We start from the raw sequence: 23,415 nt of genomic DNA on the forward strand, positions 1-23,415 counted from the left end.
AGAGTCTCTCACCCATTTTTAATTGGTTCCTCACATATTTTTTCCTTCCTTCTTTCCTTCCTTCCTTCCTTCCTTCCTTCCTTCCTTCCTTCCTTAGTTCTTTCTTCCCTTCCTTCCTTATTCCCTTGTTTCTTTCTTTTTCTTTTTTGTTTCCTTATGCATTCCAGATTAAAATCTTCTGTTATAAACAGTAATCCAAATTTTCTTCCATTCCGTGACTCTTCACTTCACTTTCATGCCTGTTCCGGTAGCCTAATATTTTATGATTTGGATTTCAGATTTATGTTTTGTCAATTCATCCTCAATTCCTGTACAAATATCATCTTCTTCAAAATATTCTTTCTATACCTATAATCTACAAGGCATTGGCTATATTTTGTTATAGCACGTGTTTTCAGCATTTCATATTTGAAATATAGATCAATGGTCCATTTGGCATCTATTTTGTGCGGAGCCATAGACACAGGTGTAATTTCATTCTTCTGCAGGTATCAGCCAGTTTTTCAGTACCACTTGTTGAAGATACTGTCTTTTCTCCTGTTAAACTTTTTGTCTTCTTTGGCCAGCTATCAAATGTTGGTAATCAAGAGTAGTCCTTTCGGTCCCCAGCTCCGGAAAAAAAAGAACCAAAAAAAAAAAAAAAAAAAAAAAAAAGAGTAGTCCTCTTTTGGTATGTTATTTTATTGCATTGGTGCACATTTGTATTTTTGCCAGCAATATACTGTTCTTTTTATCACTATATAAAATATACTAAAGTATATGCTGGTAGTATCAGAGCATGATCTTTTGAAATTATATATCATATTATGATATGTTTTTCTGTAAAGAATGAAGTGTGGTTTGGGCTGAAAATGTGTGAGATCTGTAAGCTACTCTTGGTAGAATTGACTTTTTTCACAATATTTATTTATAGTATTACACAATGAGAAAGTATAAATGGTGTGCTATAAAATGTATTAAAGACAAATTAAAATTGTGATACTTCATCTAAGTTTTTTTTTTCTTTTCTTTTTTTCGGAGCTGGGGACCGAACCCAGGTAGCAAGCGCTCTACCACTGAGCTAAATCCCCAACCCTTTCATCTAAGTTTTAAAGAGCATGATAACACTCAAAAATATATTCTAGTTGGCGAGTAAGATGGCTCAGTCTGCAAGGATGCATAATGTTCTTGCAAGTTCAGTCTGTAGGTCACACATTGCATCAGATATCTCATTCCTTAATTTAGCCTCAGCTCTAGGAGATGAACACTATCTTTTGAGCTCGAAGGTCATTATCGTTGTCTCCTTCAATCATAATTAAAAGTAAAATAATTCCTTTGATTTTTTTGCTGGTTAGGAAATCTTGGTCACAGTGACTATTATTACAGTTAAAACACTTATACATAGACAATTAATCTGTAAACAATAACTTTAATATTAACCAACTAATACTATAAAAAACGAAGAGAGGAATGGATTCTGAGATTGAAAAAAAGTAACTACTACATCATGTATATTCAATATCAAATATTTCCTGAGGTACATAGATTCTTCTCAAACTTCAGTTATTGTTTTGTATTACTATATGTGCTAGTTTTAGGATAGAGCCACAAAAGATCACAAGAAATGATGTGCTATAGGTATAATTGTCTACATTCTTGCCATTGGAAGGTGGAGGCTGAGATGGAACCCGAACGTATAGTTTCTAGAAACAGTTCAGTGCAAGGAGACACATGGCTGTAGGGAGAGCTGAGATGCAGGCTATACTCAGTTCTATCACAGACTAAAGGCAGAGTCCCAGTACAGTAGTAATATCTCATCTGTTCAGGCAGAGATTCACAGGTGGCTTGGAGCTAGACTATGCAGGTAGAGATTGACAATTTAGCTGAACAGGCTCTATGGAATATAGAAGGTACAGCCAGAAAAGGATGCTACTTTAATGGTCTGTAATCAATAGTGTCCTGTCTCATAGCACTAACAGGTTCTTCCTTGACATGCAGCTCACTATGATTGCACAGAATTAGTTCTGTTGATCCTGTAGTGATTTTTTCTACCTCTTTATCTCTTTTTCTGATTTGAGCTAGAAAAACATAAATTTATATACATATATTCTGTTAATGAAATTTAGCATATACAGATTGTAATCTATCTCTCTTATTTCAGTCACTCCTTTTTTTTCTGTTTTTTTTTTAAGTGAAAATTAAAAGCCAGCCATAAATATGACTTTTGCATCATCCATGCAAGGCTCAGGAAATATTCTGCAAGAAAGAGTGAATAGAAAGAGAGATGTGAGCTGAAAGAGAGAAATTGTAGGTGTGTGTGAAATGCCATAACCTGGACAATCATAGTAATCACCTCAGTGAGCATCCAAAGCAGCTAGAAATGACTGTACTCAGCCTGCACAGGAATGAACTCTGATCAGATAGGCAAGGATCATAAGGACTCGTGGAGACCTACCGCTCAAAGCAGAACTGTTTCTTCTGAATAGACCAATGGAAAGTGGAACCATTTTCTTCAATTTTATACCTATTGCTGACACACCAGCTCCAGAGAGAGCCTCAATCCTTTTGTTATACAGATGACTCTGATGAAACCAAATGAAGCAAAGATAGCAAATATAAATCTGGGAAAGGGACAGTTGAGTAGATGGGAAAATAGTTGATAAAGATAGAAGAGATAAACAGTGTAGGAAAAAGAGGACACACCCAATGTATTGTAGACCTATATGTAGTTATCATAGAAGTGATTCATTTAAAGTACAACAAAACCACTAGGGTTTTCAACAACTGGTAAAGAAAATGATTCAGCAACTTTAAAAACAATCATAAAATTAGATGTGAAAGACCAAAATGTAATTTTAATATTTTAATATTAATTTTAGATATATCTATTTAATTTACATGTATAAGTGCTTTTATTGAATATTTAGGTGTGTGAAATGTTTACACGTCTGGTGCCTATGGAGCTCAGAAAAGGGCATCGGATCCCCAGTAACTGGAGTTATAGATGTTTGTAAAGCAACATGTCAGTGCTAGAAATAAATTTGTAACAGTATAACAAAATGTTTTCAGTGTAAGCAAAATAAGGGAAGTCCAGAGAGGAAAGTTAGAAGTTTAGATGCAATAAAACCTGGAGAAAGCAGGCTCCTACTTGCTCAGATTCCCTTAGCCCTGTAAAATGATAACACCAGAGACTTATAATGTACTATTCAAATTATAACAGTAAATCTTCAACCCCAAAATATCCACACGAAGAACACAAAACTCAATTAGATTCATGGAAACCAAATACTGCACATCTAGATTGGTCAAATGTACCCTACACTGCTTATTGCCTATCTATGAACATCCTAGCTACTTGTGGATTCTTCAGACCATGGGGCTCTGCTCCATTTTTCTCTCTTTCTGGTTCCATCTTGTCTCTCTCTGTGTTTCCATTTTTTTCTCTCTCTCTCTTCGTCACTCTCTGTCCCTTCACTAGAACTTTCAGCTCCAAATTCCCCTTCCACTGTCCAGTCACAGTCTCTAGCCTTATTTGACAAGTAAGATTTCACCTAACCTCACCTGAGTACAGGAACCCTCTTGAGGTAGAAAAAAAATCAAACAACAATCGATGACAGCTGACCATGGGAAATTTACTGATGCAAGTAAGACAACTGAATAAAAACTGATACCAAGTTACCCTTTTTCCAGGATGTAATTTCTGGGCCAAACACAAAAGAAACATTTGATTCAAGATAAAATATACAGTAATGAAATGGAAAGAAAGTTTTAATAACATTTATAATTAACAAAGATATATTACTTTTAAAAGTATATACCCTTATTTATTTCATAACTGGCTTTTAATAAGAACCCTGTATCCAAAGATATAAATTCAAGTAAAAATAATATAAACTAAATGACATAATAATTATAATAATAATAAAAATAATAATAACAAGAACAACACAGGGTGAGAGTTTAAAGCAGGTATCTCTTGTTTGCTTGTTTTATTCTTTTAGATAATAATTATTGACTGGAATGTTATAGACATAAATTGGATGACACTGATAAACCCGATTACTGCAAACAACAGCAGAAAAATTTATTTTCACTCTCCAACATTCACTTTGAATATATCAACTTTATTTATGGACCCTTTCATTGAATCTAGAGGAAAAGTTGAGGAATATTAGATGTGAAGACTTTATTGAGCCCTATTGTTTCTCATTTAACAATGGTGTTAAGGGCCCTCTCTATAAAATTTAATACTAGCTTCTTTATTGTTTATTAGCTTAGACTAAAGACTAAGGAAAGTACATGCTTTCATTATACTCAATACTCAGGAGGAATATTTCAAAGGTTATACACAAGGGAATCTATATTAATACACATAAACAGTGTCAGAGAATTCTATTCATTTTGTCATGTGATATAGAATTTCACCCAGGCCACAAGTAAATATTGATTGCCTTCTTCAGAGCCCCCTTCACATCCTTATTTCTTAAACTGTAGATCAGTGGGTTTAACATGGGAGTCACAACTGTGTAGAAAACAGAGGCCATTTTATCTGTGTCCATGGAGTAACTTGTGCTGGGCCGGAAATACATGAAAAGCAGAGTTCCATGAAAAATGGCCACAGCCATGAGGTGGGAGGCACAAGTGGAAAATGCTTTGCGTCTGCCCTCAGCAGAGTTCATCCTGCAGATGGTTGCAATGATGTAGCAGTAGGAGAGAAGGACAGCAACAACGCTGGACGCAATCACTAAGGTACTAAATGTGAAGAGCAGTATTTCATTGATGGATGTATCTGAGCAGGAGAGGGCCAGTAAGGGTGGAATGTCACAGAAAAAGTGGCTGATGACATTTGAATTGCAGAAGGACAGTCGGAATGTACAGGATGTGTGGATTGCTGAATCCACCAAACCTACTGCACAGGCAACAGCCACAAAGTGGGTGCAGACCTTCTTGGACATTGCAATTGTGTAGAGCAGGGGATTGCAGATGGCAACATAGCGATCATAGGCCATGAGAGCTAGCATGAGACATTCCATATCTCCAAAGGCCACAAAAAATACATTTGAACAGCACATAAATTATAACGAATCCTCTTCTCTTTAGACAAGAAATAAGCCAGCATTTTGGAGATATTGTGGAGGAGTAGCAGATGTCGCAGATGGACAGATTGCTCAGGAAATAGTACATAGGTGTGTGAAGTCTGCTGTCCAACTTGATTAGCAGGATCATCCCTAAATTAGCAATTATAGTCACGCTATAAACAAGGAAGAAGAAAGCAAAGAGTCCCTGTTGCACATCCTGTCTGCTGGAAAGTCCTAAGAAGACAAAATCATCAAATGCAGTGATGTTCTTGAACTTCATTCTTTGGATCTGGATACCCTGGATTTCAATAAAGAAAGAAAAGCTGACAGTTATACTTTTTCTGTGTTCATAGTTAGACTCTTGGTCTTTGTTTTTAACAGAGGGAAAAATTGATAAAATCTCCAGTGCGTGAATTAGAGTATTAGAAATGTATTTCACTCAAGGTCTATTAGAGAGAAAATTAGAGCATTTCTTGTATCAGTATAGCTCACTTTACAATATATAGCACATATTCTTCCAAATTTATACACATGGTGTCCAAACAAACATCATGTCACTATAAGACGGTTGCCCTTCCCTTTTATAGTTTAGGAATTAGAAACTCTCTGAAATAGAGGCAATGTTTCTTCTATCAACTTATGAAAAAAGCTGACATCTTCAGATAAGAATTGTTATATTTCATTTATAAATAGCATGGTTATATCTGTAAAATGAATATGCATAATTAAATATGTGTACTGACAGCAACCATTCTTATCCCTTCATTCTCTAAACCTATGGAGCATTCCTCAGTGTTACAAAGGTATTTGTAGGTAAATTCACATACTTTACTGAAAACATCTGAAATTGATTTCTGGTTTCAAAAATTGAGCTACATTTGCTATGACTTGGATCTCAGAATTGAGATTCATTGAAATAAACAGAGAGATGTGGCAAAGTAGACAAAAAGATTTGTAGGTACAAAAATCCTGAACACAAAGACAAGACTCTGTCAGAAATAGCGCTCTACCCTAATCATTCTGCTAGCAGAGGTGGTAAAACAACCAATAAAACAGATGACCTAACAGCTGAGTTGTAATCCAGCAAAATTTCATACCCTGCACACCTCTATGTCATGTGTAAACAGACAACGAGAAAACTAGCCTTTGTTCATTGTCTCAGAATCCAGGTTTGTGTCTGAGCTTTGTGCCGTCCTAAGTCTCCAAACGTTGTTATACTGCTTTACTTTTTTCTTATTTCCTTTAGCATTTCATGACGACTTTTATTCAACTGATCTGTGTTTTTAAAAAGTAATATAGTTCTTGGGAAGTTCTTCCAAATAGAGTCCATATCCACTGTTTAACTGTTGCACTGTAACAAACTAAAAATCTACAAATATAAATGGAAGTTGAGATTTTATTTTGTACGTTCATAGTTACATTAACACAGAAAGTTCATATACAAATATATGAGATTGAAACATAATTAGTAAATACACACATATGAAATGTGAAAATTTCCATGTAGCTCACAGATTTCTAAAACTTGAATAAATTGTTTTAAATATCTTTCTCAGTATATAGATATTTTAAAATTATTATTTCATTTAATATATTTATAACATCTAAGATACATAAAATCACATGTCTATTACTGAAGTACTAAATGAAACTTGCCAACTTTGCTTCCAAACATAATACATGTCAGCCCCATTATTTTCATAAACATTAAAATGCTTATTATATAAAGCAGACATCTGCCTTGTTTCACACCTGCCTTCTTCATACATGTATTTGTTGCAACTGAAAATAAAGAGAAAAATAAAGAAACTTATAATGTACATATGAAAAACAGCAAAGGTGTCTGTACCTGATTAAGGACTAGAGATGTTAGTGGATATAGTTCTGTCCACATATAGAGTTAGCACTCTCCACAGCTGCCCAAGTTATGAGCCTGTCTGCCTGTCCTGGAGTACTCACTACTTGGTCCCTTTGGAATAAGAGGAAGTTGTAATAACAGGGTTTAATGATGTGATTTTTTTTTTTTGGTTCTTTTTTTCGGAGCTGGGGACCGAACCCAGGGCCTTGCGCTTCCTAGGTAAGCGCTCTACCACTGAGCTAAATCCCCAGCCCCTAATGATGTGATTTTAATCAGGGTGATTGAAGAGTATTCCCATTATCAATTTTAAAACATTTCTATGTAGCTAATTAACAAAATAACATTAGCAATTTGACTTCAATTAATTTTATATTCATTATTTCTTAATCATCACTCATAATATATATTTTTAATGCTGTAAAGTAGGGAACTATTACATATTCATACACCTGTACACATTCACATTCATCCCCAAAACAAAATAATTTCATGCATTTCAACAAATGTATTTACATTTACTTAGTGAAGACAGGACACATTATTAGCTCATTGCCTAAAGAAATTAGTTATTAGTTTTTTATTTGAATCAGTGGCTATTTTATTCTCATATTGAAAACATTTTTTTCTCCCATAATGTAAGCTGATTAAAGTTTCCACTCCCTCTCTTCTCTCAGTCTCTTTTACCAGTACCATGGCATAAGAATCTACCCCATTTCTGTCTGTCAGAAAACAAACAGATTTCTAAAGGATAATAGTAAAATAAAATAAGATAAAACAAAAGCTAAGCCCAGGAGCGGCAGGACCCCTGCCAGAGACACCGCCTGAACCTGAAGGAAACAGACCGGATAAACAGTTCTCTGCACCCAAATCCCGTGGGAGGGAGAGCTAAACCTTCAGAGAGGCAGACAAGCCTGGGAAAACAGAAGAGACTGCTCTCTGTACATACATCTCGGACGCCAGATGAAAACACCAAAGGCCATCTGGAACCCTGGTGCACTGAAGCTCCCGGAAAGGGCGGCACAGGTCTTCCTGGTTGCTGCCACCACAGAGAGCAGGTGGGGAGCACCCCGCGAGCAAACTTGAGCCTCGGGTCCACAGGTAAGACCAACTTGTCTGCTGCAAGAAAGCTGCCTGGTGAAATCGGGACACACAGAGGCAGAACTCCTCTAGGACCGGGCACGTCCTATATTTAACAGAAGTCCCACACCCATGGATCCCGGCCCACAGCAGCTCTCTGCTCCCAGACCCCGTGGGAAAGAGACCTCACCGCCTGGTCAGGTGGGCACTCCTGAGGCTGCAGAGCGGAAGGGACCACCAACACTGCTCACCCCTGCCCACATCCCTGGCCCAAGAGGAAACTGTATAAGGCCTCTTGGTTCCCGTGGGGGAGGGCCCAGGAGCGGCAGGACCCCTGCCTGAGACACCGCCGGAACCTGAAGGAAACAGACCGGATAAATAGTTCTCTGCACCCAAATCCCGTGGGAGGGAGAGCTAAACGTTCAGAGAGGCAAACAAGCCTGGGAATACAGAAGAGACTGCTCTCTGCACACACATCTCAGACGCCAGAGGAAAACACCAAAGGCCATCTGGACCCCTGGTGCACTGAAGCTCCCGGAATGGGCGGCACAGGTCTTCCTGGTTGCTGCCACTGCAGAGAGCCTGTAGGCAGCACCCCACGAGCCTCGGGACCACAGGTAAGACCAAATTTTCTGCTGCAAGAAAGCTGCCTGGTGAACTCAAGACACAGGCCCACAGGAACAGCTGAAGACCTGTACAGAGGAAAAACTACATGCCCGAAAGCAGAACACTCTGTCCCCATAACTGACTGAAAGAGAGGAAAACAGGTCTACAGCACCCCTGACACACAGGCTTATAGGACAGTCTAGCCACTGTCAGAAATAGCAGAACAAAGTAACACTAGAGATAATCTGATGGCAAGAGGCAAGCGCAGGAACCCAAGCAACAGAAACCAAGACTACATGGCATCATCGGAGCCCAATTCTCCCACCAAAACAAACATGGAATATCCAAACACACCAGAAAAGCAAGATCTAGTTTCAAAATCATATGTGATCATGATGCTGTAGGACTTCAAGAAAGACGTGAAGAACTCCCTTAGGGAAACACAGGAAAACATTAATAAACAAGTAGAAGCCTACAGAGAGGAATCGCAAAAATCCGTGAAAGAATTCCAGGAAAACACAATCAAACAGTTGAAGGAATTAAAAATAGAAATAGAAGCAATCAAGAAAGAACACATGGAAACAACCCTGGATATAGAAAACCAAAGAAGGTCTCACACTTCGCCGCCGGCTTACACTGCGTTTCTTTCCGCTGCTCCGTCGTCCCGTCCTCTGCCGATCGCAATGGAAGAAGAAATCGCCGCCCTCGTCATTGACAATGGCTCCGGCATGTGCAAAGCTGGCTTTGCTGGGGACGACGCCCCCAGGGCCGTGTTTCCTTCCATCGTCGGGCGCCCCCGACACCAGGGTGTCATGGTGGGCATGGGCCAGAAAGACTCGTACGTGGGTGATGAGGCCCAGAGCAAGAGGGGTATTCTGACCCTGAAGTACCCTATTGAGCACGGCATTGTCACCAACTGGGACGACATGGAGAAGATCTGGCACCACACCTTCTACAACGAGCTGCGTGTGGCCCCTGAGGAGCACCCGGTGCTTCTGACCGAGGCCCCCCTGAACCCCAAAGCTAACAGAGAGAAGATGACGCAGATAATGTTTGAAACCTTCAATACCCCAGCCATGTACGTGGCCATTCAGGCGGTGCTCTCCTTGTATGCATCTGGGCGTACCACTGGCATTGTCATGGACTCTGGTGACGGGGTCACACACACAGTGCCCATCTATGAGGGCTACGCCCTTCCCCACGCCATCTTGCGTCTGGACCTGGCTGGCCGGGACCTGACAGACTACCTCATGAAGATCCTGACTGAAAGGGGCTACAGCTTTACCACCACTGCTGAGAGGGAAATTGTTCGTGACATAAAGGAGAAGCTGTGCTATGTTGCCCTGGATTTTGAGCAAGAAATGGCTACTGCTGCATCATCTTCCTCTTTGGAGAAGAGTTATGAGCTGCCTGATGGGCAGGTGATCACCATTGGCAATGAGCGCTTCCGGTGTCCAGAGGCTCTCTTCCAGCCTTCCTTCCTGGGCATGGAGTCCTGTGGCATCCACGAGACCACCTTCAACTCCATCATGAAGTGTGATGTGGACATCCGCAAAGACCTGTATGCCAACACAGTGCTGTCTGGTGGTACCACCATGTATCCAGGCATTGCTGACAGGATGCAGAAGGAGATCACAGCCCTGGCTCCCAGCACAATGAAGATTAAGATCATTGCTCCTCCTGAACGCAAGTACTCAGTCTGGATTGGCGGCTCCATCCTGGCCTCACTGTCCACCTTCCAGCAGATGTGGATCAGCAAGCAGGAGTATGACGAGTCAGGCCCCTCCATTGTCCACCGCAAATGCTTCTAGATGGACTGAGCAGGTGCCAGGCATCTGCTGCATGAGCTGATTCTGAAGTATCGATTTGCCCTGGCAAATGTACACACCTCATGCTAGCCTCATGAAACTGGAATAAGCCTTTGAAAAGAAATTTGTCCTTGAAGCTTGTATCTGATATCAGCACTGGATCGTAGAACTTGTTGCTGATTTTTGACCTTGTATTCAAGTTAACTGTTCCCTTGGTATATGTTTAATACCCTGTGCATATCTTGATTTAGTCCTTAGTTCATGTGGCTCGGTCACTTGGTGGCAGGGGAGATCTGTGGAAAAGTCAGTCAGTCCCCAGGCTAGTGGATCTCTGTGAGCACCATGTAGTGATCTGTGCAGGGTATTAACCAACAGCAGACTTCCAGGATTTCCCGAGGCTGGCAAGGGTTCCTGAACTAGTTACCACTTCTTTTCTTGCCAGTCTAACAGGGTGGGAAAGTCCGAGCCTTAGGACCCAGTTTCTGTTCTGGTTTTTTCCCTCCTGACCTCCATGGGTTGTTACTTGCCTTGAGTTGGGAACGTTTGCATCGACACCTGTAAATGTATTCATCCTTTTAATTTATGTAAGGTTTTTGTACTCAATTCTTTAAGAAATGACAAATTTTGGTTTTCTACTGTTCAGTGAGAACATTAGGCCCCAGCAACACGTCATTGTGTAAAGAGAAATAAAAGTGCTGCAGTAAAAAAAAAAAAAAAAAAAAAAAAGAAAAGAAAACCAAAGAAGAGACAAGGAGCTGTAGATACAAGCTTCAACAACAGAATACAAGAGATGGAAGAGAGAATCTCAGGAGCAGAAGATTCCATAGAAATCATTGACTCAACTGTCAAAGATAATGTAAAGCGGAAAAAGCTACTGGTCCAAAACATACAGGAAATCCAGGACTCAATGAGAAGATCAAACCTAAGGATAATAGGTATAGAAGAGAGTGAAGACTCCCAGCTCAAAGGACCAGTAAATATCTTCAACAAAATCATAGAAGAAAACTTCCCTAATCTAATAAAAGAGATACCCATAGGCATACAAGAAGCCTACAGAACTCCAAATAGATTGGACCAGAAAAGAAACACCTCCCATAACATAATAGTCAAAACACCAAACGCACAAAATAAAGAAAGAATATTAAAAGCAGTAAGGGAAAAAGGTCAAGTAACATATACAGGCAGACCTATCAGAATCACACCAGACTTCTCGCCAAAAACTATGAAGGCCAGAAGATCCTGGACTGATGTCATACAGACCCTAAGAGAACACAAATGCCAGCCCAGGTTACTGTATCCGGCAAAACTCTCAATTAACATAGATGGAGAAACCAAGATATTCCATGACAAAACCAAATTTACACAATATATCTCTACAAATCCAGCACTACAAAGGATAATAAATGGGAAAGCCCAACATAAGGAGGCAAGCTATATCCAAGAAGAGGCAAGAAACTAATCGTCTTGGCAACAAAACAAAGAGAATGAAAGCACACAAACAACCTCACATCCAAATATCAATATAACGGGAAGCAATAATCACTATTCCTTAATATCTCTCAACATCAATGGCCTCAACTCCCCAATAAAAAGACATATATTAACAAACTGGATACGCAACGAGGACCCTGCATTCTGCTGCCTACAGGAAACACACCTCAGAGACAAAGACAGACATTACCTCAGAATGAAAGGCTGGAAAACAATTTTCCAAGCAAATGGTCAGAAGAAGCAAGCTGGAGTAGCCATTCTAATATCAAGTAAAATCAATTTTCAATTAAAAGTCATCAAAAAAGATAAGGAAGGACACTTCATATTCATCAAAGGAAAAATCCACCAAGATGAACTCTCAATCCTAAATATCTATGCCCCAAATACAAGGGCACCTACATATGTAAAAGAAACCTTACTAAAGCTCAAAATACACATTGCACCTCACACAATAATAGTGGGAGATTTCAACACCCCACTCTTATCAAAGGACAGATCATGGAAACAGAAATTAAACAGAGATGTAGACAGACTAAAAGAAGTCAGGAGCCAAATGGACTTAATGGATATTTATAGAACATTCTATCCTAAAGCAAAAGGATATACCTTCTTCTCAGCTCCTCATGGTACTTTCTCCAAAATTGACCATATAATTGGTCAAAAAACGGGCCTCAACAGGTAGAGAAAGATAGAAATAATCCGATGCGTGCTATCGGACAACAACGGCCTAAAACTGGTCTTCAATAACAATCAAGGAAGAATGACCAAATATACTTCGAAATTGAACAATGCTCTACTCAATGATAACCTGGTCAAGGAAGAAATAAAGAAAGAAATTAAAGACTTTTTAGAATTTAATGAAAATGAAGGTACAACATACCCAAACTTATGGGAAACAATGAAAGCCGTGCTAAGAGGAAAACTCATAGCGCTGAGTGCCTGCAGAAAGAAACAGGAAAGAGCATATGTCAGCAGCTTGACAGCACACCTAAAAGCTCTAGAACAAAAAGAAGCAAATACACCCAGGAGGAGTAGAAGGCAGGAAATAATCAAACTCAGAGCTGAAATCAACCACGTAGAAACAAAAAGGACCATAGAAAGAATCAACAGAACCAAAAGTTGGTTCTTTGAGAAAATCAACAAGATAGATAAACCCTTAGCCAGACTAACGAGAGGACACAGAGAGTGCGTCGAAATTAACAAAATCAGAAATGAAAAGGGAGACATAACAACAGATTCAGAGGAAATTCAAAAAATCATCAGATCTTACTATAAAAACCTATATTCAACAAAACTTGAAAATCTTCAGGAAATCGACAATTTCGTACACAGATACCAGGTACCGAAGTTAAATCAGGAACAGATAAACCAGTTAAAAAACCCCATAACTCCTAAGAAAATAGAAGCAGTCATTAAAGATCTCCCAACCAAAAAGAGCCCAGGTCCAGACGGGTTTAGTGCAGAATTCTATCAAACCTTCATAGAAGACCTCATACCAATATTATCCAAACATTTCCACAAAATTGAGTCAGATGGATCACTACCGAATACCTTCTACGAAGCCACAATTACTCTTATACCTAAACCACACAAAGACACAACAAAGAAAGAGAACTTCAGACCAATAAAAGCCATATACAGCAAACCAGTTGCTAACATTAAACTAAATGGATAGAAACTTGAAGCAATCCCACTAAAATCAGGGACTAGAAAAGGCTGCCCACTCTCTCCCTACTTATTCAAAATAGTTCTTGAAGTTCTATCCGGAGCAATCAGACAACAAAAGGAAATAAAGGGAATACAGATTGGTAAAGAAGAAGTCAAAATATCACTATTTGCAGATGATATGATAGTATATTTAAGTGATCCCAAAAGTTCCACCAGAGAACTACTAAAGCTGATAAACAACTTCAGCAAAGTGGCTGGGTAAAAAATTAACTCAAATAAATCAGTTGCCTTCCTCTATACAAAAGAGAAACAAGCCGAGAAAGAAATTAGGGAAACGACACCTTTCATAATAGACCCAAATAATATAAAGTACCTCGGTGTGACTTTAACAAAGCAAGTAAAAGATCTGTACAATAAGAACTTCAAGACACTGAAGAAGGAAATTGAAGAAGACCTCAGAAGATGGAAAGATCTCCCATGCTCATGGATTGGCAGGATTAATATAGTAAAAATGGCCATTTTACCAAAAGCAATCTACAGATTCAATGCAATCCCCATCAAAATACCAATCCAATTCTTCAAAGAGTTAGACAGAACAATTTGCAAATTCATCTGGAATAACAAAAAACCCAGGATAGCTAAAGCTATCCTCACCAATAAAAGGACTTCAGGGGGAATCACTATCCCTGAACTCAAGCAGTATTACAGAGCAATCGTGATAAAAACTGCATGGTATTGGTACAGAGACAGACAGATAGACCAAGGGAATAGAATTGAAGACCCAGAAATGAACCCAGACACCTATGGTCACTTGATTTTTGACAAAGGAGCCAAAACCATCAAATGGAAAAAAGATAGCATTTTCAGCAAATGGTGCTGGTTCAACTGGAGGTCAACATGTAGAAGAATGCAGATCGATCCATGCTTATCACCCTGTACAAAGCTTAAGTCCAAGTGGATCAAGGACCTCCACATCAAACCAGACACACTCAAACTAATAGAAGAAAAACTAGGGAAGCATCTGGAACACATGGGCAATGGAAAAAATTTATTGAACAAAACACCAATGGCTTATGCTCTAAGATCAAGAATCGACAAATGGGACCTCATAAAACTGCAAAGCTTCTGTAAGGCAAAGAACACTGTGGTTAGGACAAAACAGCAACCAACAGATTGGGAAAAGATCTTTACCAATCTTACAACAGATAAAGGCCTTATATCCAAAATATACAAAGAACTCAAGAAGTTAGACCACAGGGAAACAAATAACCCTATTAAAAAATGGGGTTCAGAGCTAAACAAAGAATTCACAGCTGAGGAATGCCGAATGGCTGAGAAACACCTAAAGAAATGTTCAACATCTTTAGTCATAAGGGAAATGCAAATCAAAACAACCCTGAGATTTCACCTCACACCAGTGAGAATGGCTAAGATCAAAAACTCAGGTGACAGCAGATGCTGGCGAGGATGTGGAGAAAGAGGAACACTCCTCCATTTTTGGTGGGATTGCAGAATGGTAAAACCATTCTGGAAATCAGTCTGGAGGTTCCTCAGAAAATTGGACATTGAACTGCCTGAGGATCCAGCTATACCTCCCTTGGGCATATACCCAAAAGATGCCTCAACATATAAAAGAGACACGTGCTCCACTATGTTCATCGCAGCCTTATTTATAATAGCCAGAAAATGGAAAGAACCCAGATGCCCTTCAACAGAGGAATGGATACAGAAAATGTGGTACATCTACACAATGGAATATTACTCAGCTATCAAAAACAACGAGTTTATGAAATTCGTAGGCAAATGGTTGGAACTGGAAAATATCATCCTGAGTGAGCTAACCCAATCACAGAAAGACATACATGGTATGCACTCATTGATAAGTGGCTATTAGCCCAAATGCTTGAATTACCCTAGATCCCTAGAACAAACGAAACTCAAGACGGATGATCAAAATGTGAATGCTTCACTCCTTCTTTAAATGAGGAAAAAGAATACCCTTGGCAGGGAAGGGAGAGGCAAAAATTAAAACAGAGACTGAAGGAACACCCAATCAGAGCCTGCCCCACATGTGGCCCATACATATACAGCCACCCAATTAGACAAGATCGATGAAGCAAAGAAGTGCAGACCGACAGGAGCCGGATGTAGATCGCTCCTGAGAGACACAGCCAGAATACAGCAAATACAGAGGCGAATGCCAGCAGCAAACCACTGAACTGAGAATAGGTCCCCCGTTGAAGGAATCAGAGAAAGAACTGGAAGAGCTTGAAGGGGCTCGAGACCCCAAAAGTACAACAATGTCAAGCAACCAGAGCTTCCAGGGACTAAGCCACTACCTAAAGACTATATATGGACTGACCCTGGACTCTGACCCCATAGGTAGCAATGAATATCCTAGTAAGAGGACCAGTGGAAGGGGAAGCCCTGGGTCCTGCTAAGACTGAACCCCCAGTGAACTAGACTATGGGGGGAGGGCGGCAATGGGGGGAGGGTTGGGAGGGGAACACCCATAAGGAAGGGGAGGGGGGAGGGGGATTTTGCCCGGAAACCGGGAAAGGGAATAACACTTGAAATGTATATAAGAAATACTCAAGTTAATAAAAAAAAACAAAAAAAAAAAAACAAAAAAAAAACATCTTTAGTCATAAGGGAAATGCAAATCAAAAGAACCCTGAGATTTCACCTCACACCAGTGAGAATGGCTAAGATCAAAAACTCAGGGGACAACAGATGCTGGCGAGGATGTGGAGGAAGAGGAACACTCCTCCATTGTTGGTGGGATTGCAAACTGGTACAATCATTCTGGAAATCAGTCTGGAGGATCCTCAGAACATTGGACATTGAACTGCCTGAGGATCCAGCTATACCTCTCTTGGGCATATACCCAAAAGATGCCCCAACATATAAAAAAGACACGTGCTCCACTATGTTCATTGCAGCCTTATTTATAATAGCCAGAAGGTGGAAAGAACCCAGATGCCCTTCAACAGAGGAATGGATACAGAAAATGTGGTACATCTACACAATGGAATATTACTCAGCTATCAAAAACAACGACTTTATGAAATTCGTAGGCAAATGGTTGGTACTGGAAAACATCATCCTGAGTGATCTAACCCAATCACAGAAAGACATACATGGTATGCACTCATTGATAAGTTGCTATTAGCCCAAATGCTTGAATTACCCTAGATGCCTAGAACAAATGAAACTGAAGACGGATGATCAAAATGTGAATGCTTCACTCCTTCTTTAAAAGGGGAACAAGAATACCCTTGGCAGGGAATAGAGAGGCAAAGATTAAAACAGAGACTGAAGGAACACCCATTCAGAGTCTGCCCCACATGTGGCCCATACATATACAGCCACCCAATTAGACAAGATGGATGAAGCAAAGAAGTGCAGACCGACAGGAGCCGGATGTAGATCGCTCCTGAGAGACACAGCCAGAATACAGCAAATACTTAGGCGAATGCCAGCAGCAAACCACTGAACTGAGAATAGGACCCCCATTGAAGGAATCAGAGAAAGAACTGGAAGAGCTTGAAGGGGCTCGAGACCCCATATGTACAACAATGCCAAGCAACCAGAGCTTCCAGGGACTAAGCCACTACCCAAAGACTATACATGGACTGACCCTGAACTCTGACCTCATAGGTATCAATGAATATCCTAGTAAGAGCACCAGTGGAAGGGGAAGCCCTGGGTGCTGCTAAGACTGAACCCCCAGTGAACTAGACTGGTGGGGGGAGGGCGGCAATGGGGGAAGGGTTGGGAGGAAGGAAGGGAGCAGGAAGAAGGGCTGGAAGGGGGCAGTGAGTGGAATGTAAAGTGAATAAAAATAAATAAATAAATAAATAAATAAATGAATGAATAAATAAAAATGTGGCCACATAAAAGTGAAAAGGTTTTGTAAGTCAAAGGACACTATTATTAGGACAAAACTTCAACCTAAGGATTTGCAAATGGTCTACAGTAACTCCACATCAGTCAGCTAATATCCAAAATATATAAAGATCTCAAGAAGTTAGAAATACAAATAATTGAATTAAAAAACAGTGTACAATGTTAAACAGAGAGTTTACAACAGAGGAACATCAGGTGGTCAAGAAGCACCTAAAGAAATGTTTACTCTCCATAGTCATCAGGAAAATGAAAATCAAAAGGACCCTGAGATTCTATCTCAGGACCATCAGAATGACTTCTTTGTCATTCTAATCAAAGGACAACACATGCTGGCTACATTTAATAGAGCCTCAGTCAGGGTTTCTAGTCCCGTACAAATTATCATGACCAAGAAGGAAGTCGTGAAGGGAGGGTTTATTAAGATTATACATTCACATTGCTGTTCATCACCAAACAAATTCAGAAGTAGAACTCAAGTGGGTCAGGAAGCAGGACCTGATGCAGACAACCATGAAGGGATGTTACTCATCTGCTTGCTTCCCCTGGCTTGCTCAGCTTCCTTTCTTATAGAGCCTAAGACTACCATCCCAGGGATGGCACCACCCACAATGGTCTATCCCACCCTTGATTACTAATTGAGAAAATGTCTCACAGCTGGATCTCATGGAGGTATTTTCTCAAGGGAGGCTCCTTCCTCTGTAATAATTCCAGCTTGTGTCAATTTCAAACAAATTCCAGCCAGTAAAAAGAGCAAAGGGAACATTCATCCGTTTGAGACTACAAACTTATAGAACCACCCTGGAAATCAATTTGGCAGTTTCTCAGAAGCTTTCGAATAGTTCTATCTCAAGACCCAACTATAACACTTCAGGGCATATACACAGAAGATATTCTGCCATTCTACAGGTCACTTGCTCAACTATGTTCATAGTAGCTTTATTTGTAATAGCAAGAAACTGTAAACAATTAAACTGTACATAAATTGAAGAATGGATAAAGAAACTGTGGTTCATTTACATGATGAAATACTACTCAGCCATTAAAAACAAGGATATTTGGGATAAAAATTGGCAAAAAAGGATGAAAGGTATCACTCTTTGCAGATGATATAGTATACATAGGTGACCCCAAAAATTCTACCAGAGAACTTCTCCAGCTGATAAACAACTTCAGCAAAGTGGCTGGATATAAAATTAACTCAAATAAGTCAGTAGCTTGCCTTTATACAAGTAATAAACATGCTGAAAGAATTTAGCGAAGCAACTTCCTTCAAAATCACCACAGAGAATGTAAAATATCTTGGGGTAACTCTAACCAAACAAGTGAACAATCAGTATGATAAGAACTTCAAGTCTCTCAAGAAAGAAATAGAAAATCTGAGAAAATAAAGAGATCTCCCATGCTCATGGATTGGCAGAATTAACATAGTAAAAATGATCATCCTACCAAAGGAAATCTACAGATTCAAATGCAATCCCCATTGAAATTCCAACTCAATTCCACATAGAGTTAGAAAGAGAAATTCGCACATTCATTTGGAAAAACAAAAAACCCAGGATAAAGAAAACTATTCTTAACAATAAAAGAAGGGCTGGGGGAATCACCATCCCTTACCTCAGGTTGTACTACAGAGCAGTAGTGACAAAAACTGCATGGTACTGGTACACAGACAGGCAGGTAGATTAATGGAATAAAGTTGAAAACCCAGAAATAAAATAACACACTTATGAACACTTGATCTTTGACAAAAACGCCAAAAAATATACAATAGGAAAAAAAGCTTCTTCAATAAATCGTGCTGGCCTAATTGGCTATCTGTATGGAGAAAAATGAAAATAGACCCATATTTGTCTCCAAGCACAAAGCTTAAGTCCAAGTAGATGAAGGATCTCAACACAAAACCAGATACACTGAAATTAAGAGACGAGAAAGTAGGAAAGAGCCTCGAACACATAGACACAGGGGAAAGTTTCCTAAACAGAACACCAATGATTGACACTCTAAGATCAAGAATTGATAAAAGGGACCTCATAAAATTGCAAAGCTTCTGTAAGGCAAAGGACATTGTCAATAGGACAAAATGGCAACCAATAGACTATGAAAAGGTCTTTACCAATCCTACATCCAATAGAGGGCTAATATCTAATACATACAAGGAACTTAAGAAGTTAGACTCCAGAGAATCGAATAACCCTATTAAAAATGGGGTACAGTGATAAACAAAGAATTCTCAACTGAAGAATATAAAATGGCCATGAAGCACCTAAAAATGTTGAACATCCTTAGTCATCAGGGAAATACAAATCAAAACAACTCTGAGATTCTACCTTATAACAGTCAGAATGGCTAAGATAAAAAACTCATGTGACAGTAGATCCTGGTGAGAATGTGGAGAAAGAGGAATATTCCTCTGTTGTTGGTGGGATTGCAAGCTGGTACAGCCACTCTGGAAATCAGTCTAGTGGTTCTTCAGAAAATTGGACCTAGCGCTACCTGAGGTCCCAGTTATATCAGTCCTGGGCATACACCCAAAAGCTGTCCCAATATATATCAAAGACATATGCTCCACTATGTTCACAGAAGCCTTATTTATAATAGACAGAAGCTGGAAAGAACCCATATGTCCTTCAACAGAGGAATGGATACAGAAAATGTGTTACATTTACAGAATGGAGTACTACTCAGCTATTAAAAACAATGACTACATAAAAATTTTAGGTAAATGGATGGAACTAGAAAATATCATCCTGAGTGAGGTAGCTGAGACACAAAACAACAAACATGATATATACTTACTGATAAGTGGATATTAGCCCCAAAGCTTGGAATACCTAAGAAAAAATTCACAGATCATATGAAACTCAAGGAGAAGGAGGACCAAAATATGGACGCTTCAGTGTTCTTAGAAGGGAGAACAAAATACTCATGGGAGGAAATAGAGGGACAAAGAGTAGAGCAGAAACAGAAGAAAAGGTAATCCCGAGATGGCTTCACTTCCAGATGAATCCTATAAGCCAACCAGAGACTGCCCCACCTGGCCATGTATATGACAAGCAGCCACTAAACACAGACACTATTGCTGATGCTGGAGTGCTTGCTGACCTGAGTCTGATATAGCCCCTCCTGAGAGGCTCTGCCAGAGACTTACCAATAGAGATGCAGATTCATGCAGCTAGCCATAGGAATGAGCACAGGGATAACAATGGAGGAGTTACCATAAGGACTGAAGGAACTGAAGAGATTTGCAACCCCATAGGAAGAACAATATGGGAATAGAATTTCCATTGGGCTACCTGTCTGTTTCTGTAACAATACTATTCAGCTCTTTTCAGTATTGTTCTGTAGTAGAGTTTGAGATCAGGGATGGTGATTCCCCCAGAAGTTCTATTATTTTTGTGAATAGTTTTTGATATCCTGGGTTTTACGGTATTCCAAATGAATTTGAGAACTGCTCTTTTTATCTCCAATTGAGCTGGAATTTTGATGGAGATTGCACTGAATTTGTAGATTGCTTTTGGTAAGAGGGCTATTTTTTACTATGTTAATCCTGCTCATCCATGAGCATGGGAGATCTTTCCATCTTCTGAAATCTTCTTCAATTTCTGTCTTCAGAGACTTGATGTTCTTGTCATATAGATTTTCAATTGCTTGGTTAGAGTAACCCCAAGGTATTTTATATTTTTTGGACTATTGTGAAGGGTGTCATTTCCCTAATTTCTTTCCCAGCCTGTTTATCCTTTGAGTAGAGGTAGTCTACTAATTTATTTGAGTTAATTTTAGCAATGTAGCTGGATATATAATTAACTAAAACAAACAAGTATGGCAGCAACCTAAATGGAGAGAACCTTGAAGCAATCCCACTAAAATGCAGAACTAAACAAGGCTGACCATTCACTCTCTCACTCTCTCTTCAATATAGTACTTGAAGTTCTAGTCTGAGCAATTAGACCACAAAATAGGTCAAAAGGGAGAGGTCAAAATATCACTAGAATTATAAGCTGTAGGAGTTTTGGGATCACTTAAGTATACTATCTGCAAGTAGTGATATTTTGACTTCTTTTTTTCCACCTACTTTTGTGGTCAAGTTTCTCTCCATTTAGTTTGATGTTAGCTACTTGTTTGCTGTATATTGCTTTTACTATCTTTAGGTATGCGCCTTAAATTGCTGATGTTTTAAGAATTTTAAGATGAAGGAGTGCTAAATTTTTTCAAATGTTTTTTCAGCATCTAGAAAGATGATCATATTGTTTTCTTTTTCCTTTGAGTTTGTTTACATAGTGGATTGCATCGATGGATTTCTGTATATTGAACCATCCCTCCATCCCTGGGATGAAGCCTACTTGATCATGAGAATAATCATTTTGATGTGTCCTTGGACTTAGGTTGGGAGGATTTTATTGAATATTTCTGCATCAATATTCATAAAGAAAATCGTTCTCAAGTTCTCTTCCTTTGTTGGGTCTTTGTGCAGTTTAGATATCAGTGCAACTGTGGCTTCATAGAACAAATATGCATTGTTCCTTCTGTTTCTATTTTGTGAAATAGTGTGAAGAGTATTGATACTCAGTCTTCTTTGAATGTCTGATAGCATTCTGTACTAAAACCATCTAATCCTTGGCTTTTTTTTTTGGTTGGGAGACTTTTAATGAATGCTTCTATTTCTTTAGGGCTTATGGGACTATTATATGGTTAATCTCATCCTGCTTTAACTTTCGTACCTGCATTCAGGTTTTCCAGTTTTGTTGACTTTGTCCTTCCTTTGACTCCGTGAGTCTGTGAGTCTTAGAGGTGTCAGCACTCCTGGGAGACAAGGTCTCTCTGGAAGCATTGGGTTATGGAGAGTTGTGGCATACCATCAGGTACAGGGAGTAGATGGAGACCTGTAGGTTCCTATCACCAGCTGTTCCATGGTTTCTGGGTCCTGTGGGCTCCATGCAGGTTCTACTTGGACCAGGTATTGGGGCAGTAGTGTTGTTCTCACCTGTCTGCATAGCTGTTTTTCTTTGTGAAGAAAATTTGAGTAGTGAAACCCAACTGTATTCAATGCTGCTTGATTTTTGTGCATCAAACATGTCAGAATGATTGATACTAGACCAGTTCTACTGCTAAAGAGTACTACTGTAAAACATAACAGATTCTAAAATCAAAGATCAAATCACAGTTACCTTTGCCTCAGTATATGCTGAAGTAATAAAAGATAGCCTAAGAAAAATGCATATACACACAATCAACAAACACAAAAGGTTTATTTTCATATACATAATACACACACACACACACACACACACATATGCTGCTATTAATTCGAGAGTGAGTGCATGAAATTAGGAAAAAAGACACTAGCAAGGTTGTAGTTATTGTGAGGAAAGGGAGGGAAAAGTGATATGTTTCTTTTTTTTTAAACTGTCAAAACATTATGTTTAATTTCAACTTTATAATAGATAACAGGAAGATACTTATGAAACAAATACAACATTTGTTTCAGTACATGTCTTTAAATGATAGATTTATAAGTATGTAAAGAACTATACAATAAAAAGTTTCCAAATGGAGCCTGTAAGAAATCAAATTTACCATTAGCAAACTTTCTAGATGATTTCCACAGTTGCATCAGCTTGGCAGTTAACTTCTTCCAAACAAAAACAAAATAAACAAACAAGAAGAACTGTTTCACAATTTGATGCTGCAATAGAGAAAACGTTGACTTGATGGAATTACGAAGTCAATGTAATTTAAGGAAAAGTAGTTATGAACATATGGCACTTAATGTTTAACAAGTAGAGCTTTGCTATTGCTTTCATTCTCTGGACAATGCATGATTTAACAAACAGAAAAAAATCATCCTAAAGCCTGGCTGGACACCACCTGGGTGCTGGACATCAGAGGCAGGGCAGCATTTTATCATTGTCACTGGTGTGGGCATAGTACAGTCTACTCAGCA

The 23,415-nt window shown here is 39.2% G+C and overlaps 1 protein-coding gene and 1 pseudogene across 1 annotated transcript; one reads left to right on the forward strand and one right to left on the reverse strand.

Moving 5' to 3' along the window:
• On the reverse strand, positions 4,401–5,337 carry Or5w1c-ps1 (olfactory receptor family 5 subfamily W member 1C, pseudogene 1; annotated as a pseudogene).
• Actg1l1 (actin, gamma 1 like 1) lies at positions 9,208–11,132 on the forward strand. Its single transcript, NM_001409346.1, has one exon. The coding sequence runs from the start codon at positions 9,282–9,284 to the stop codon at positions 10,407–10,409; it is 1,128 nt and encodes a 375-aa protein (NP_001396275.1). The 5' UTR covers positions 9,208–9,281; the 3' UTR covers positions 10,410–11,132.
• Positions 11,133–23,415: the final 12,283 nt, after the last annotated feature.

This window comes from Rattus norvegicus, chromosome 3 (assembly GCF_036323735.1).
Source record: "Rattus norvegicus strain BN/NHsdMcwi chromosome 3, GRCr8, whole genome shotgun sequence".
Lineage (NCBI taxonomy): Eukaryota > Metazoa > Chordata > Mammalia > Rodentia > Muridae > Rattus > Rattus norvegicus.

Bases quoted from the DNA above. Each gene is read 5' to 3' on its own strand.
- Actg1l1 (NM_001409346.1), top strand. From the start codon at position 9,282: ATGGAAGAAGAAATCGCCGCCCTCGTCATTGACAATGGCTCCGGCATG.